This window comes from Sciurus vulgaris, assembly GCF_902686455.1.
Source record: "Sciurus vulgaris genome assembly, chromosome: 15".
NCBI classification, from domain to species: Eukaryota; Metazoa; Chordata; class Mammalia; order Rodentia; family Sciuridae; genus Sciurus; species Sciurus vulgaris.
The window spans coordinates 51,015,616-51,030,445 of NC_136476.1; the positions used below are offsets into that span (position 1 = coordinate 51,015,616).

At 46.5% G+C, this 14,830-nt stretch overlaps 1 protein-coding gene across 9 annotated transcripts in view; it reads right to left on the bottom strand.

Annotated features, from left to right (window-relative positions):
• Nucleotides 1-1,549: 1,549 nt before the first annotated feature.
• The window catches only part of AQP7 (aquaporin 7), a 34,439-nt gene continuing 21,158 nt past the window's right edge, over nucleotides 1,550-14,830 (bottom strand). For 5 of the 9 annotated variants that reach the window (XM_079113269.1, XM_079113265.1, XM_079113268.1 and 2 more), the window contains exons 3-8: nucleotides 13,195-13,306; nucleotides 7,054-7,180; nucleotides 6,475-6,612; nucleotides 6,173-6,291; nucleotides 5,806-6,023; nucleotides 1,550-5,465 (exon numbers count right to left, since the gene is read on the bottom strand). In XM_079113269.1, the coding sequence (XP_078969395.1) occupies nucleotides 5,213-5,465; nucleotides 5,806-6,023; nucleotides 6,173-6,291; nucleotides 6,475-6,612; nucleotides 7,054-7,180; nucleotides 13,195-13,306 (967 nt within the window). In that variant the 3' untranslated portion in view covers nucleotides 1,550-5,212. The remainder of the gene's footprint in view (nucleotides 5,466-5,805; nucleotides 6,024-6,172; nucleotides 6,292-6,474; nucleotides 6,613-7,053; nucleotides 7,181-13,194; nucleotides 13,307-14,830) is intronic. The other 4 variants (XM_079113270.1, XM_079113271.1, XM_079113273.1 and 1 more) reach the window with 4 other exon arrangements.

Genomic DNA, 14,830 nt, shown 5'->3' on the forward strand with positions numbered 1-14,830 from the left:
GCTCCAGTCTTCAGTATGAGCCCCTGCTACATGCAGAATGGCAGAGATCACTCTGCTTCACTGTTCCCACTCTCAGATCAGTGCAGAGGAGGGTGTGGAGCCAAAATTGGGCTGTGCTGTTGGGAGTGGCCACAGCTTTATCAGCCCTAGGGCTCAGCCTAAAATGACTGCTGCCACCTAGGCTTCAGGAACCCATCTGAGGGAGGAGACAATAAGTCCAGCTAGACCAGAGTAGTGCCATTGTCCCTCAGAAGCCCTAGGAGAGAGAGAGAGCAACCAGACAGGGATTAAGGGACTCTTGGCTAATCAAGCTGAGATCACCAGGCTGAGGATCAAACTTTTGTCTGCAAAACCCTGGAAGGGCCTTGTCTGGGAGTAGGAGTTGTTCTGCCCCATCACTATTCCCATCTCAGCTGGAGAAGGGGCAGGATGAAGAGGGATCATAGCACAGATCATAGCATGAGGCTGCAAAGTGAAGTCAGAGCTGGGAGACTTGTAGACACCGACAGATCCAAGCTTCATTGAATAGACGGGAAACCAAGACCCAGAGAGGGGAGGGTACTGTTCAGATCACATAACAATCTGTGCTGGAACCGGGAGAATGGGGGTGGGTGTGCATTAGTAAAGCCAAGAGCAAGAATCCGTAAGGTTCTGTGAAGCCCACCCCACCCATCCCTGCTGCTTCCTTCCTTCCTGCACTAGGACCTGCCTTTCTCCAGAGACTTCCCTCACTTCTGCCCAACCCTTGTCCTGGCCTCCCCTGGGCCTGTCCTCAGTCCACCCACCCACTTCCTTCTCTGACCTCATCTTCCACTTTCCACTCCCTCTTTTTCCATTCCAGCTCAGCGGCCCCTTCCAACTCCCCACTTCATGGCTTTTCACCAGCCATTCCTTCAGCTTATCATACATTTTCCCTACGTGTTTACGTGGCTCATTCTTACGTGGTCCTTCCTTAAAGTCTTCTCAATGAGGCTTCCAGCTTTTCTCACCTCCCCACACTTCCCATTCCCCTTTCCTGTTTTTCCTTCTTAACATCTATCATTAGCACACCATATATTTTGCACAGAATGTGAAGACTTCTGTTTGTCTTCCTTATACCTGTATCCTCAACACTAGAATGACAACTGCCATGTTAAAGGCTTTCAATCAGTTTCTGCTAAGAGAATGGCAAGACTTACTCTGTGACTGGGGTCAGGACTCCTCTGAGCCTGACATTGGGACCAAAACTTACAAGATGTTACAGGCAATAGACCTACTACAAGTCTGTGGCAGAGCAGTGGAAAGCAGGCAGAGGTTCTAGATGGACCTATTGGATGTCCTGCTTCTGAGACAGAGCAAGGAGGGCACTGCTTCCCCCACTAAGTTTTCCTGCCCAATGCAAGTTAATTTTGAAGAGTCGTTTTCACCAGTGATCAAGTTCAGGAGCTGCTCACTCCTTCCCCAAGCTTCCCTGAAACCCTTGCATTACAAATTCAGTGGGCCTGAATTTAACTGATACATGACCTTCCTCGGGTGGCAAGATAAACACCTGTCATTTTTGCAAACTAAGTGCGGGCAGACCCAGTGCACATGTGCAGATCAGTGTCAAGTGCAAAACCTGGTGCTGAGAACAAAGATCTGATGACAAGTGTTCAGAAATTCTGAGCTCAGTGTGCAACAGCTGACTGCCTGCACGAGCCCACCTTTGTGTGTTAGCTTTGCACCTGGTGTCCTCAGCAAACAGTTCAGGAAACCTGTCCATGCACTCTCTCTCTTGTACTCAAGCACAAGCCCCAATAAAACCTTATTCAGATGGTATTGCTTGTCTTCTTGTGATTTCTATCTCAGTCAAGCTAAAGAATCCTCAGATCAGCTGTTAACACTAAGAACTGGGAACATCAGAAAGAGATATGCTTTGCCTTTTCATGATTTCTATCCCAAATTGAGCAAACACACCCCACACTAATTGGTAACACCTCTAGGGCCAACTCCCAAGGACATGAAGATGCTACAAGTGTTCAGTGAGGGACAGAGGAGGACAGAACCCAGGGACCTGAGACCCATATGTGCCTCTCAGCTGTGAGTGAGGTCTTGGGATCATGTTCCTCTGAAATGCCAGGAATGAGACTGGCCACCTCATGCTCATGAGACCACTGAAACAGAGAGGGGAAAGGAGTACAGCAGGATCAAAGAGGGAGGCCCTGTACAGCTGACTGTAGATTTCCAGTTGTCAGCCCTTCCCTGATCACTCTCAACCCTGATTCCCCTGACTCTATTCCTCCCAGCATGGACTTCAGACATAAGCCTCTCCCCTCCCTCCCTTGATTCCCTGTGATTTTAGCAGGCTCCCTACCTGCCAACCCCCAACCCCAATTTTTTTTTTTTTTTTTTTTGTACCAGGGATTGAACTCAGGGGTGCTCAACTGGTAGACCACATCCCCTGCTTTTTATTTTTTTCATTTTGAAACAGGGTGACTAGTTGCTGAGGCTGGCTTCGAATTTGTGATCCTCCTGCCTCAGCCTCCCCAGCTACAGGGATTATAGGAGTGAGCCACCATACCCAGCCCCTCAACCCCAATTCTTCCATTGCAGCTATTTATATTTTTAAATACATGACCCATACATACATAAGTGTATATCACATTTACATGATCCATATGTACATAAATATATATATCACATTTGTTACCACATAACAAATTTTAAATGTTTTAGCACATTTAAGCACAATCATAACATTCATAAATTTACCTCCAGCCTCAGAACTAGAAAATTATTAAAAGCTTACAATACCTTTGTGCTCTGGGTAACACTCCTATCTCTATGGGGAAATAATTTTTTTCAATAGTATTTTCACATACATGTATGTGCCTGAAGGCGTATTAATTTTTGCTTATTTTTCAGCTATAAAATGAATTAAGCTGAGTGCAGTGGCACATGCCTGTAATCCCAGCAACTCAGGAGCCTAAGGCAGGAGGATTGCAGATTCAAGGCCAGCCTCAGCAACTTAGCAAGGTCTTAAGCAACTTAGTGAGACCCTGTCTCAAAATAAAAAATAAAAAGAGTTGGGGATGTGGCTCAGGGGTTAAGCACCCTTGATTGAAGTGGATTCAATCCTCAATGCAAAAAAAAAAAAAAAAAAAAAAAAAAAAAAAAAAAAAAAACCACTGGAATCATATTGTATAGAGTCTACTATACTGCTTTCTATGCCTCCAAATTTTTTCTGTACTATTGCAGGTAACTGTTGGCCTTAATTTTCACTGTTGTATAATATTCTGTTATTGGTGATTGTACAGCAATGTATGTATCTGTTCCTCTGTTGATGGACATCTGGGTTGTTTACAATGCCTCTTGACCAGTTACCTTGTGCCCTGCTCCCTGACTCTCCTTTCATTCTTCCATGACACAGTACATCTCCACAAAGCCATAAATCTCTACCTTCAGCTCTCTTCTGAGCTCCAGACCACATAAAAGGCTTAACTGCATGTATTGAGCACTCTGTGCCAGGCACTGTTTTCAGCATTTTACATGTATTATCACATTTAGCATTCACAGCAACACAAATGGTAAATGATATTCTTGTCCCCATTTACAAATAAGAAGATCAAGACCCAGAGAGATTGAGTAATTTGCCCAAGATATCACACACCTTTCACCCACACACCCTGCAAGGGCCATAGGCAACTCAAACTCAAATATATGTGATGTAACTTACTTCCTTTCCAAATCAGTCCTCCCTTGTGCTCTGTTTTCAGTGGTGACATTACCAACCCCCCACACCCAAGCCAGAAACTGGAAGTCATCACTGACTCCTCCCTGTCCCTCACTCATTCCTTCATCCAAATCAAGTCCTGCCAGTTGTATCTCCTAGGCATTGATCAAATCCCATCACTCCTCTCCACCCACAGTGCTGACCCAGTAGGTACCCTGCTGCTCCTTCTGGATTATTGTCTCTTTCCATGTTCTCTATAGACCTATCTTCCCCACTGCCTGCATCCTGCACACTCAGCTCAGATGGGCTTTCTGAATCATCTCACCATTCCCCCACCAGAAGGAAGACCAGCCTCTGCCTCCTATTCCATCAAACTGTCAAATGTGGCTTTCAGCCCCAGAAAGGACATCCTTAGTCCCCACTCCACTCTGTCTCCTCCTCTTGGAAGACCAGAGGCTGGCTATAAGACCTCCTCTGAGCTCTAAACATCCTACTCTCTACCTCTTAGCTTCTTCTTCATAAGTACCTATCCCCCATTAAACTGCATTCTTAATGGTAGAGACCCAGCCTTATCCATGAGGCATCCCCAGTGACCAGGCAGGGTCTGCACACGTAAATCCTAAACGTATGAATGACAACAAGAACCACAGGTGATACTGCCCTCTACATCCCAGAAAGTAGGAAGGTTCCTGTCTGGCCCCATCATCAACAGGTCCTGGCTCCCAAGCTGCCATCCAGCCTCTGAGCCTGTTTCCTGTGAGCTCTGTGAGACTTTTTCTTGCCTTTTTACTGATCTGAAAGAGTTCTATCATGCATCTTCCCTCCCAACTCTGGAATTCCTTCATGTGTGAGAGCTCTAATGTCAGGAAGGAGGAAGACGATTCCAATCACTTACTAGCTTTCAGTCCATACCAAACATCTCCAAGGGAAAGAAAATTGATTCTTGGAACAAGGGTGAAAAAGAATCTCATTTTTATGTATGAAGCACAGATAGAGTACATAAACATAGTTTTAATATACCTGTGGTATTAAAATATGAAATTAATAAAGAATATTTAAAAGAATGCTGAAGGCACTAATGAAAAAAATGTTGAGAAATTCTGATCTGTACTCTTGGTCTTGCCTTGTCTGGTCCAAGAACTGATCATGGCTAGAAGGAACAAACAGGTAAAGTCTAGAATCCTATCACAAGGTATCCTCAAAATATGCCCAAAGTTGTCCCTCATCAGCTAGCTCTGGGCCTTACATCAAATTACCCACTTCTGAGGCCTCTATGCCTTTCATCTCACCCTGAGGTCACAGGTCAGTTCTTCCCAATTCTCCCTCAGGGAACACCCCAGATCCTGGCCTGAAGAAATGAGGCCTCTCAGCTCTATGCTCCAGCCTTGAGCTAAGGCATAAACCTGGAGCTGCTGGAAGTCCCAGGAGGGAAGCCCAATCACAGGAGGCCCCAAAAAGTGAAGGTACCACTGTGGGACAAGGCTTTCTTCATTAGAGTAGGGTTGGGAAAATAGGCTCGACTTAGAACTGCTCTAAAAGCATGGAGCCACTTAAGGGTGGAGCAGGCTGAATTGAAGGGGTGATGGGGGAGGTCATGGATGGGCTGGTCTTGGGCAATACAGTTATCCTGTGGTCTTCACACACCATGGAGTTCTCCAATCTCTGGGGCTTCCTTGGGATGCTGGAGCCAATGAAGATGACATAGATGATGCCACCTAGGTAGGCACCTAAGAGTGGTGCCACCACTGGTACCCACCACCAGTTGTCTCCAGCGCTGCAGGCAAAAGACAGAGGACTGCTGAGGAGGCCATTGCACAGGGCGTCACTAGCCTCCACCTCAGGCCAAGACAGGGTGAACAGAGGAGTCACCCCAGGAGACACCCTTGCCTGGGGTCCTGGCCCACCTCAGCCTGATTCAGGGGCAGGGTTGACAGTCCCAGAGCAAGATCTGCATCTGCGCTGGTCTGGGAAAACATCAGGACCCACCCCAGTTCCCCAAGCTATCTGGATGTTCTGCGGGACTCTCCTGGGCAGCTGCTCAGATTGCCCCCACCCCTCTGCAAGCAAGGGCCCCACAGAAAACTCCCAGGAATGGGGCCCGGCAAGGGCAGTACCTGAACACCTGTTTGCCCCAGCCAGCTATGAAAGTGAAGAAGCGAGGAGGCAAGTCCCGGGATGGGTTCATAGCATATCCGGTATTCATGCCTAAGGATGCTCCGATGATGACAATGAGGACGCCGACCACCAGAGCCTCCGTCCCTTGCAGTGCTGGGTTGTTGTCCTTGTCCGTGATGGCGAAGAGACACAGCTGAAGCATCCCTGTCACAAACATCTGGGAAGCAGATGACATGGCAGCCCACTGAGGCCCTAGCCAAGCCACAGAGTCTCCATTGTACCCTAAATCCAAAAACCCTGGCAGAGACATGTTTTGGTACAGTCCCCATCCAGAAGTCTTTTCTTCTATCACCCTGCACTACTGACCTCGTCCAGGAAGCCCCTCCACAACATCATGTGCTCAGGAAGGTAAGTGGCAAAAATGCCAGCAGTGGCTGTGGGACCCGTCACTGTCAGAAGGTTGCCAGAGAAGTGGATAATGGCCGCTGTGGAGACAGATTGAGTTAAACCCCACTGACATCCCAGATCGTAGGGGGTGAGGGTTGGGGAGCAGCTCCAAGGCTTTTTCTCCCAGACATTTTTACAGAACCGGAACTCCAAGACCCAATATGCCCATATTTCAGAGGAGGCTGAGGCCAGAGGCAGACTACCCAGGAGAGAACACTCACAGTAGAAGAGGCCATAGATGGTGACAGCAGCCATGAAGGAGCCCAGAAACTGACCCAGCACATATACAGGAAACTTCCTCCAAGGCATGCGGCCTAAGGCACAGGTGGTGAAGGTCACAGCCGCATTCATGTGGGCCCCTGTGGGGAGAGTGAGAGCGGAAACAAATGACAAGATGAATAATATTGACAGCAACCACAATAATAAATAATAATGGCTAGTGTTCATGGAGTGTGTTCTGGAACAAGAGCTTTCTCATTGAACCCATACAACTGTCCCCACAAAGTAAGGACCACCATCTCCACTTTGCCATCAAGGAAAGTGAGGAACAGAGGTGAATAATTTCCCTAAGATGACCGAGCCAGTAAAAATGGCAAGGGAAGGGGGTTGAAAAGGGCTCATTAAGAGTCTGGGGAAGACACAACCGAGGCAAGGGGTTTAGAGGCGCAACCTCCCTCCTGGTTGTCAGTAAGGGTGAGGCACCAGCTGAGTCAGAGACAAGCCTGACTGGAGGTGGGCAGGAAACATCTTGCCAGAAATACCTGGTTTTGCCCAATCAGAAGGGGTCTGGGTTTACTCACCAGAGATGTTGCCTGCCACATGCATTCCAATGGTGACTCCAAAGCCAAAACCCAAGTTGACACTGAGGAAGCTCCCAAAGGTTTTCCCTCCTAGAACCATATGAGCTACAGAACCAAGGCCAAACACCTGCAAGGGAGCGTTTCTGAGGGAGCTGCCTGCCCAGAAGTCCCACCCCCAGATGAGAGCTCAAAAGTCAGTTCTAGTTCCTCAACACCCCCCTGTCCTGGGCCTCCCCCACATTACCCTTAAAGACCCTTGCTGTGTCCTCTTTCTCCAGAACCTTCTCTCTTATCCCATAGAGATCTCTCAGACCTGAGCCAGTGAGAGCTGGGTGGTGGATATGAAAGAAGTCAGGAACAAGTGGCAGAGTCAGAGGTTCGTAGAATATATCCAGGCACCTTGACCCTGAACCCACACCTGCAGTTTGGGTTGTGGGCAGGGCCTCAAGGAGGGGATGGTTGGTGTGAACTGCATCCCTCAAAGCATCTTACACCTCAGGCTAACCTGGCGGATATTTATTTCTATGCAGAGCACTATTATTCTCCCCAATTGATGGATGGACAAAGTGACGCTTCAAGAAATTGAATGGCTTATCTAAGGTCACACAGCCTATAACACAGTGAAACATGGTCAGATCCATGCCAGACGGTCTCACATCAAACAATTGCATTTCTCCATGCATTCCTTGCAGTCTCAGACCTCTGTGTTGGATATACTGTTCCGTCTGCCTGGAATACCTGATCCTACATCCTGAAAAAAAATAACATTCTCTAAGACCAAGTTCAGAAGCCATCTTTGAAATGTCCATGTGTTTTAAGTCCAGCTTCTAGAAATCAGAATCTAGGTGTGTGTTATCCAAGATATCTAGACATGTGAATAATCAGGCATGGTGGCACATGCCTAAAATCCCAGTTTCTCGGGAGGCTGAGACAGGAGAATCACAAGTTTGAGGTCAGCCTCAGTAACTTAGTGAGGCCATCAGAAACTTAGTGAGACCCTATCTCAAAATAAAAAATAAAAAGGTCTGGGGATGTAGCTTAGTGGTTAAGTGCCTCTGTGTTCAATCCTCAGTACCAAACAAACAAACAAAAAAAAAGATATCAAGGATATCTAGTTATGTGACTACATTCAGCTGTTATGCACTTAAAATGTGACTATCCCATTGAAATCTGCACATGCCAGATTTCAAAGATTTAGTTGGAAGAGGAGAGTGTGGATTATCTTAACAATTTTATGTTGACCACATGTTGGATTTTGGATACATGGATTAAATATAATAAAATCAACTTATTTTTACCTGTTGCACTTTACTTTTTAATGTAGCTACTAGAAAATTTTTAATTATGTAAGTGACTCAAATTCTATTTCCCTTGGCCAGTTCGGCTCCAGAGCTTGTGAAAGAGAAAACCTAAATAATTATGGATATTAGAACTGCAACTGAAGCCATGGGCAAATAAGGCCCAGGGAGAGAAGACAGTTGGAAGCTAATTCGTACATCAGCACTTTGGGTGGATGTTAGAACCATAGTTGCGCAGGTATTAAAATGAGAGAACAAAAAGAAAATGTACACCAGGGAAAGATTTTCCCATGGAGGGGATGGTCAACTCGGTCAGTCATATGCAGCCTCTGGATCACATGTATGAAGGCCTGCCTGGAAAGCACATTCCTTTGAATGACGATTCAGCAGTTGTTAGTAACATGATGAGCACTGTTATCAGGTCATGTGGGGGGCGGGGCAGAAGCCTGGAAAGATTGAGAGATAAGTGCTGCGGTTGAGGAAGGATTTATTCATTTATTTATTGAGACAGGGTCTCACTATGTTGTCCAGGCTGGCCCCAAATTCTTGGGCTCAAGGGATCTTCCTGCCACAACTTTCGAAGTAGCTGGGACTACAGATGGGCACCACCATGCCCAGCAGAGGTAACTTTTTTGCATTGCTGGGGATTGGACCCAAGTCCTCACTCATGTGAGGCAAGTGCTACGTTACCAGCTAATAAGAATTGAAAGGTACCGGTGTAGAGACTTCTTGGAGAACTTTCCAGAAGGAGAGAGTGAGTGATAAATGAGGGGTTCACAAGGTGAAGGGAGAGATGTTTTGTTCTGCTAAGTGGAGAGATTTTGGTATGTTTATAGGCAGAGGGGGCGGGGGCTGAAGATAGAGGAAAGAAAGAAGAACAGAGGCAAAGGGCCTAAGTGGGCTGGAGGAATGTACTGGTGCAGAAGGGGAGGAGTCCTCCAAGAAGGAGGTGACATATCCCAGCTTAGGAGGAATGTGTGTATGAACAGGTAGGTAACAGGTGATGAAAGGGACAGGAACAGGAAGAGGCAGGCACAGGAAGCCCAGCCAGTGATTTTCTTTGTTACCCATGAGATCAAACTATTTGCTGATTAAAAAATAAAAATAAAAAAACAATGTGCTGACAATATAACCCATCTTGTAGGGTGCTTGCCTAGCATGCTCAAGGACCAGGGTTCAAATCCCCAGCACTGCAGGATGGGGGCGGGGGGGGGAAGGCAGATGTAAAGTCGCAGCTTCAAGAAAGTCTGATAAAATGTGAAGTAGCCACCAGGTGGGGTAGGGGAGAGCATGGCTCACTAGTTCCCTCAGGAGCCCAGGACGGATGCATGGGAGCCCAGAGATGGACTGGCTTAAGGCCAGGAGAGGATGCAGCAGGGGAGGACAGGAACTGACAAGGATGGGAGGAGTGGGGCCATGCCAGGCTAGCTGGGTGATCCCCTAGTGGGTGGAAGGACTGGAGCAGGTATGGAGGGTCTGAAGGCTGAGGATTCCTCATTTCTGTCTTCCCCATGTCAAAACCATTTCTTAAAAATAATGAATGAGTGAATGAACCCCATATGATTCTCTGTGTCAGAGTTGCCAACTGGCAATGCACGTACCTCATCCATCTAGCACACAGGTTTCCCTTGGATAACTTGTTTTTAAAAATCAGAATTTTCAGCTCCTCTTGGAAAATGAGAAGCTGGGGCAATGCTGGCCTGTATTCCACCTCCACGGTGACAGCCAGCTGGAGCAGTGGCAGTTACGCCCTTACACCAATCTTCACTCTACCTCCGAGTCCCTACCACCCTGAGTCGACATTCTTGACCCTTATAGAATGTGCGTTTGCAACCCTTGCCCTATGGCTCACATGCACAACTGAGTTTCCAGGGCACCAATTGTTCCAGCCCCTCCCCTCTCTGATCAGTGAATGTAGCCCAGCCCATCAAAGTACCCCCAATAGCCAGGAAACCAGCTCTGAGGACAATAATCTTAGAGGTTGTAGCAGAATAGTTCACTTCCCTCATTCTGGCTGCAATAAATGGGGCCCAAGGTCGCGCTAGTCTTTTTTAGCAAAACCTTTACCCTAGTGATTCACCAAGCTTCCTATCAACTGAAAAAGCCCCATTTCTTGGCACAGGTCTGGCAACTAAAAATAACAACAACACAATGTCCTGCATGAGCTTAAACCTCACAATGGTCTTTTAAAAGCATTGCTTCCAAAAAGTAAAATAAAATAAAAGCATTGCTTCCTTTCAAGCCTCATAGCAAATCTATATAGCAAGTGTTTTTGCTCCCACTGTACTATAGATAGAAAAACTGCAGTCCATACAGGGGTCTCGAACTACCCAATGCTTGAAAGCAAGGGTCTTACCACAGTGGGTGAGGAGTTAACAAGATAGCCTTAGAGAGCCTGCTATCTCTAAACTAAGGGACAGACCTAGAGGTTAAAGGTCAAGATTATGATAGTAAGCCAGGCACAGTGGTGCACACATGAAATTCCAGTGACTTGGAAGGCTGAGGTAGGAGGATTCCAAGTTTGAGGGCACTCTGGGCAACTGAGTGAGACCCTATCTCAAATCAGAAAATAAAAATGGCCTGGTTTCATATACCAATACCAAAAAAAGAAAAGAAAAGAAAATTTTGATATTATGCTGGACTACATTTAATTTTTGTGAATATTTTTGTTGGTTCTTCTTAGTCATACATGACTATAGAATCCATTTTGATAATATTAAATGAGCAAGGAATATATCTTATTCTAGTGAGGATTCCACTTTTAAAAAAATTTTTTTAGATGTTGATAGACCTTTATTTTATTCATTTACTTATATGTGGTACTGAGAATTGAACCCAGTGCCTCACACTTGCTAGGCAAGTGCTCTACCACTGAGCCACAACCCCAGCCCAAGGACTCCATTCTTGTTGGTGGGCACAACGATGGGATTCACTTATGGATTTAATCTTGACTTAAAGGGTGACCTTGGGGGCTGGGAAGATAGCTCAGCTGGTAGAGTGCTTGCCTCGAAAGCACAAGGCCCTGAATTCGATCCCCACTACCGCATTAAAAAAAAAAATAGGGTGACCTTGGACAAGTGATTTACTCTCTCAGAGCCTCAGTTTCTGTGAAATGCGGCTAACAATAGTACCTACTTCACAAGGCCATTGTAAGATTTTGGGAAGGTGGTACACGTAAGGGGTTTAGCATCAGAGTGCTTGGTATGTAGTAGATGCTCAATAATAATCTGAATAAAAGAAAAAGGAAAGCAGATGTGGTTAGGTATCAAGGCATGTGGGCAGTGCTTACTTTCCCTAAGGGCTCTCCAAGGAGGCACCCTCCCGCCTCTGAGGTTCCAAGGTTTAACAGCCCTCATGGGACTGGAATGTCTTATCATAAATGAATTACTTTCTCCTGAATCAAGGAGGGACAGGATCCGGCTATTGTCATCATGGCTCAGGAGCCAAAGCAGATAAGGGAAGGGGAAGAGAAGATGGAATGCAGGGAGGAAAGAGCAGATGAGAGCACTTGTCATCATAACAGGGGACCAACACATATGTGTCAACACATCTGTGCTGGGTGCTGGCACTTGGCCTTCTTCACACAAGTCTGTGGACTTGATGCTAGTGTCCCCATTTACCAAAAGTAAACTAACATTCTGAGCAGTTCAAATGCTGGTGGACGATCACACACAGCTGGAAGATAGCAGAGCCAGAATGCCAACAGCCCACAGCCCATGGAGGCTGGATGCTACGTACTTGAAAACTGAGAAGACAAGCTCAAAGTCAGAAGAGACTTGCCTGAGGCCTGCTGGTGACTCTGTGGTAGGGTCAGGATAAGAAACCAGGTTTCCAGTGTCCCTCTCACACAGGTTCATTCTCTCTGGACAATTTTAACCAATTCTAAGGCACTTCCTCTCTTACCTCCCAGCCCAATCTTTGAGTCCTGTATTCAATTCACTACCTCTTGAATTCTCCACCAGCATCTCACCTGATCATGTCCAAACCAACCTCATCTCTGCTTGTTGCTATACAGAATGGCCCATCAGTGCTTACCCCACATCTGTCACTTGCAAAGTATCCTTGATTCCATCTCCTACAACTCTACATATGTGCTTTCTTCTCCCTCTCAGCCCTGTCTCAGTCCTCCTCTTTCTTCCTTTTTATTTATTTATTTACTTTTTTGGTGCCAGGAAACTGAACTGAGGGGCACTCAACCACTGAGCCACTTTTTTTTATATTTTATTTAGAGACAGGGACTCACTAAGTTGCTTAGGGCCTAGCTAAGTTTCTGAGGCTGGCTATGAAATCACCATCCTCCTGCCTCAGTCTCCCTAGCTGCTGGGATTACAGATATGCACCACCATTCCTGGCACAGCCCTCTCTCTACTCCATCTAGATTAGCCTCCTAACTGGCTCCTCTCCCTCCAGCCTTGCCTTTCCTGCTTTGTGTCCACACTGTACCCAAAAACTACCTTCTAAAATCCAGATATGGCTATATCACGCCCCTGCTTGATAACCTTCAATGTCTCCCCATTGATCTCAGAATTAATTTTCAAGGCCTGACATTCAAGGTTTTCAGAAACCCCTTTACCCTTGGTTTTCCTTTTCTCCATGGCCATCCATGCCCCCTGACTCCCCAGCTCATGGTTTCACCCTATCCTAGTAAATTATGAGCCCTTTCTGTCCCAAAAAGATTTTTGAGAAATGCCTCTCACCTACTTTTTTCTGCTTTCTTTGCAGGCTCCCAGCTCAGAGGCAGAGGAAGTAACAATATGCCTCATGGGTCAGTGGAAGGATCTGGGGAAGGATCTGTGGACTGCCCCTGCTGCACCCACCCACCCCCTGCCCCCCACCCACTCACCATCATGACGTATGTGCTCATGAACTCAGCCAGGAACTCCCGCACCATCTCCTTCTGCAGTGTTGCTTGTATCCTCGTTAGCACTGACCAGGAGACCATCTTGGCGTTGGATCTGAAGCAGTGGCCCAAGCCCATGGGCAGAAAGAAGAGTCAAGTCTGCCTACTGCCCATTAGCCCTTCGACTCCTGACTGAGTTAATAGGTAACCCCGCAGCTTCTCCACATACACCTCCTCATGCCCAGGACAGCTGGGATCAGAGACACCTGAGAGCCACAGGGACATGAAGAGGAACTGGGGCAGATGACCCAATCAGGCTCCTTCTTCCTTCTTACAGGAATGGACAAGTGGGAAGGACACACCAAAGTGGCCACTTCGTAGAGGGGGTTGCTGGGGAGCAGAAAGTGCAACATGCAGTGATGAGGAGCTGCTGGGAGAAGCAGGGTCATAGAGAGCAGGCTGAAGAGTGGAGCTCAGTTATATGTCTGTCTATCTGCAGGAGCCAGAACTTGGGGGTCACAGGCCAGGATCTGGCAATAGTGAGGTACTCTTCAAACAGCATTGGGGTGTGGCAACATCTGATGCTGGGCTCTATAAACAGCTCTGAAACCTGAAACATGCACCAGCCTCTGCCAAGGTGAGGGTGCCAGCAAAATGAACTAGGCTCTGCAGCCAGGTGAGCACAAAGAGATATTTGTAAGTAAATGAATGAATGAACAAGAGACAGGTAGGGAGGAAAGGACAGGACAGATGGGATGGGATCTTACTTCCTGATTTATCCTCAGTGCTTAATACAGTGCCAGGCCTATAGAAGATGTATTGGTTGGATGAATAAAAACTGGGGGAACCTGTCTCTTACTCTCAACTAAATCCCAGAGCTTTCTACAGAGCCTAATAAATATTTGTTCCATAAGTGCACAGATGGATGAACAGAAAGATGAAAATGTGAATTTCATGTTGGGCACGGTGGAGCATGCCTGTAATTCCAGCAGCTCAGGAGACTGAGACAGGAGGATAGCAATTTCAAATCCAACCTCAGGAACTTAGTGAGGCCCTAAGCAACTTAGCAAGACCCTGTCTCAAAAATAAATAATAATAATAATAATAATAATAATAATAGGGCTTGGAATGTGGCTTAGTGATTAAGCACCCCGGGTTCAATGCCTGGTACCAAAATAAATAAAAAATAAATAAATATTTTTTTAAAAAAGTCACATGTGGTGGTGCATACCTGTAATACCAGCAACTCAGGAGGCTGAGGCAGGAGGATTCCAAGTTCAAAGCCAGCCTCAGCAACTTAGCAACGTCCTGAGCAACTTAGACCTGATCTCTAACTAAGAAATAAAAGGGCTAGGGATGCAGCTTAGTGGTTAAGTGCCCTTGGGTTCAATCCTCAGTATCAAAAAAAGGAAAAGAAAAAAGAAAAAAAAAAAAAAAGAACAAGTAAATTTCAGGCCCTAATGATCATGAGGAGGAGGACTAGACTCGGGAAAGACTGGCGAGGAGTGGAGAGGAGGAAGATGCTGAGGTATGGAGGATAAAGAGGAAGAAGAGGGCAGTGGTGATTACCCTGGCTGTGGGAAGGAGGGTGGTACTAGAATCAATGGCAGGAGGCATACACATTCTAGATATTTCTGGA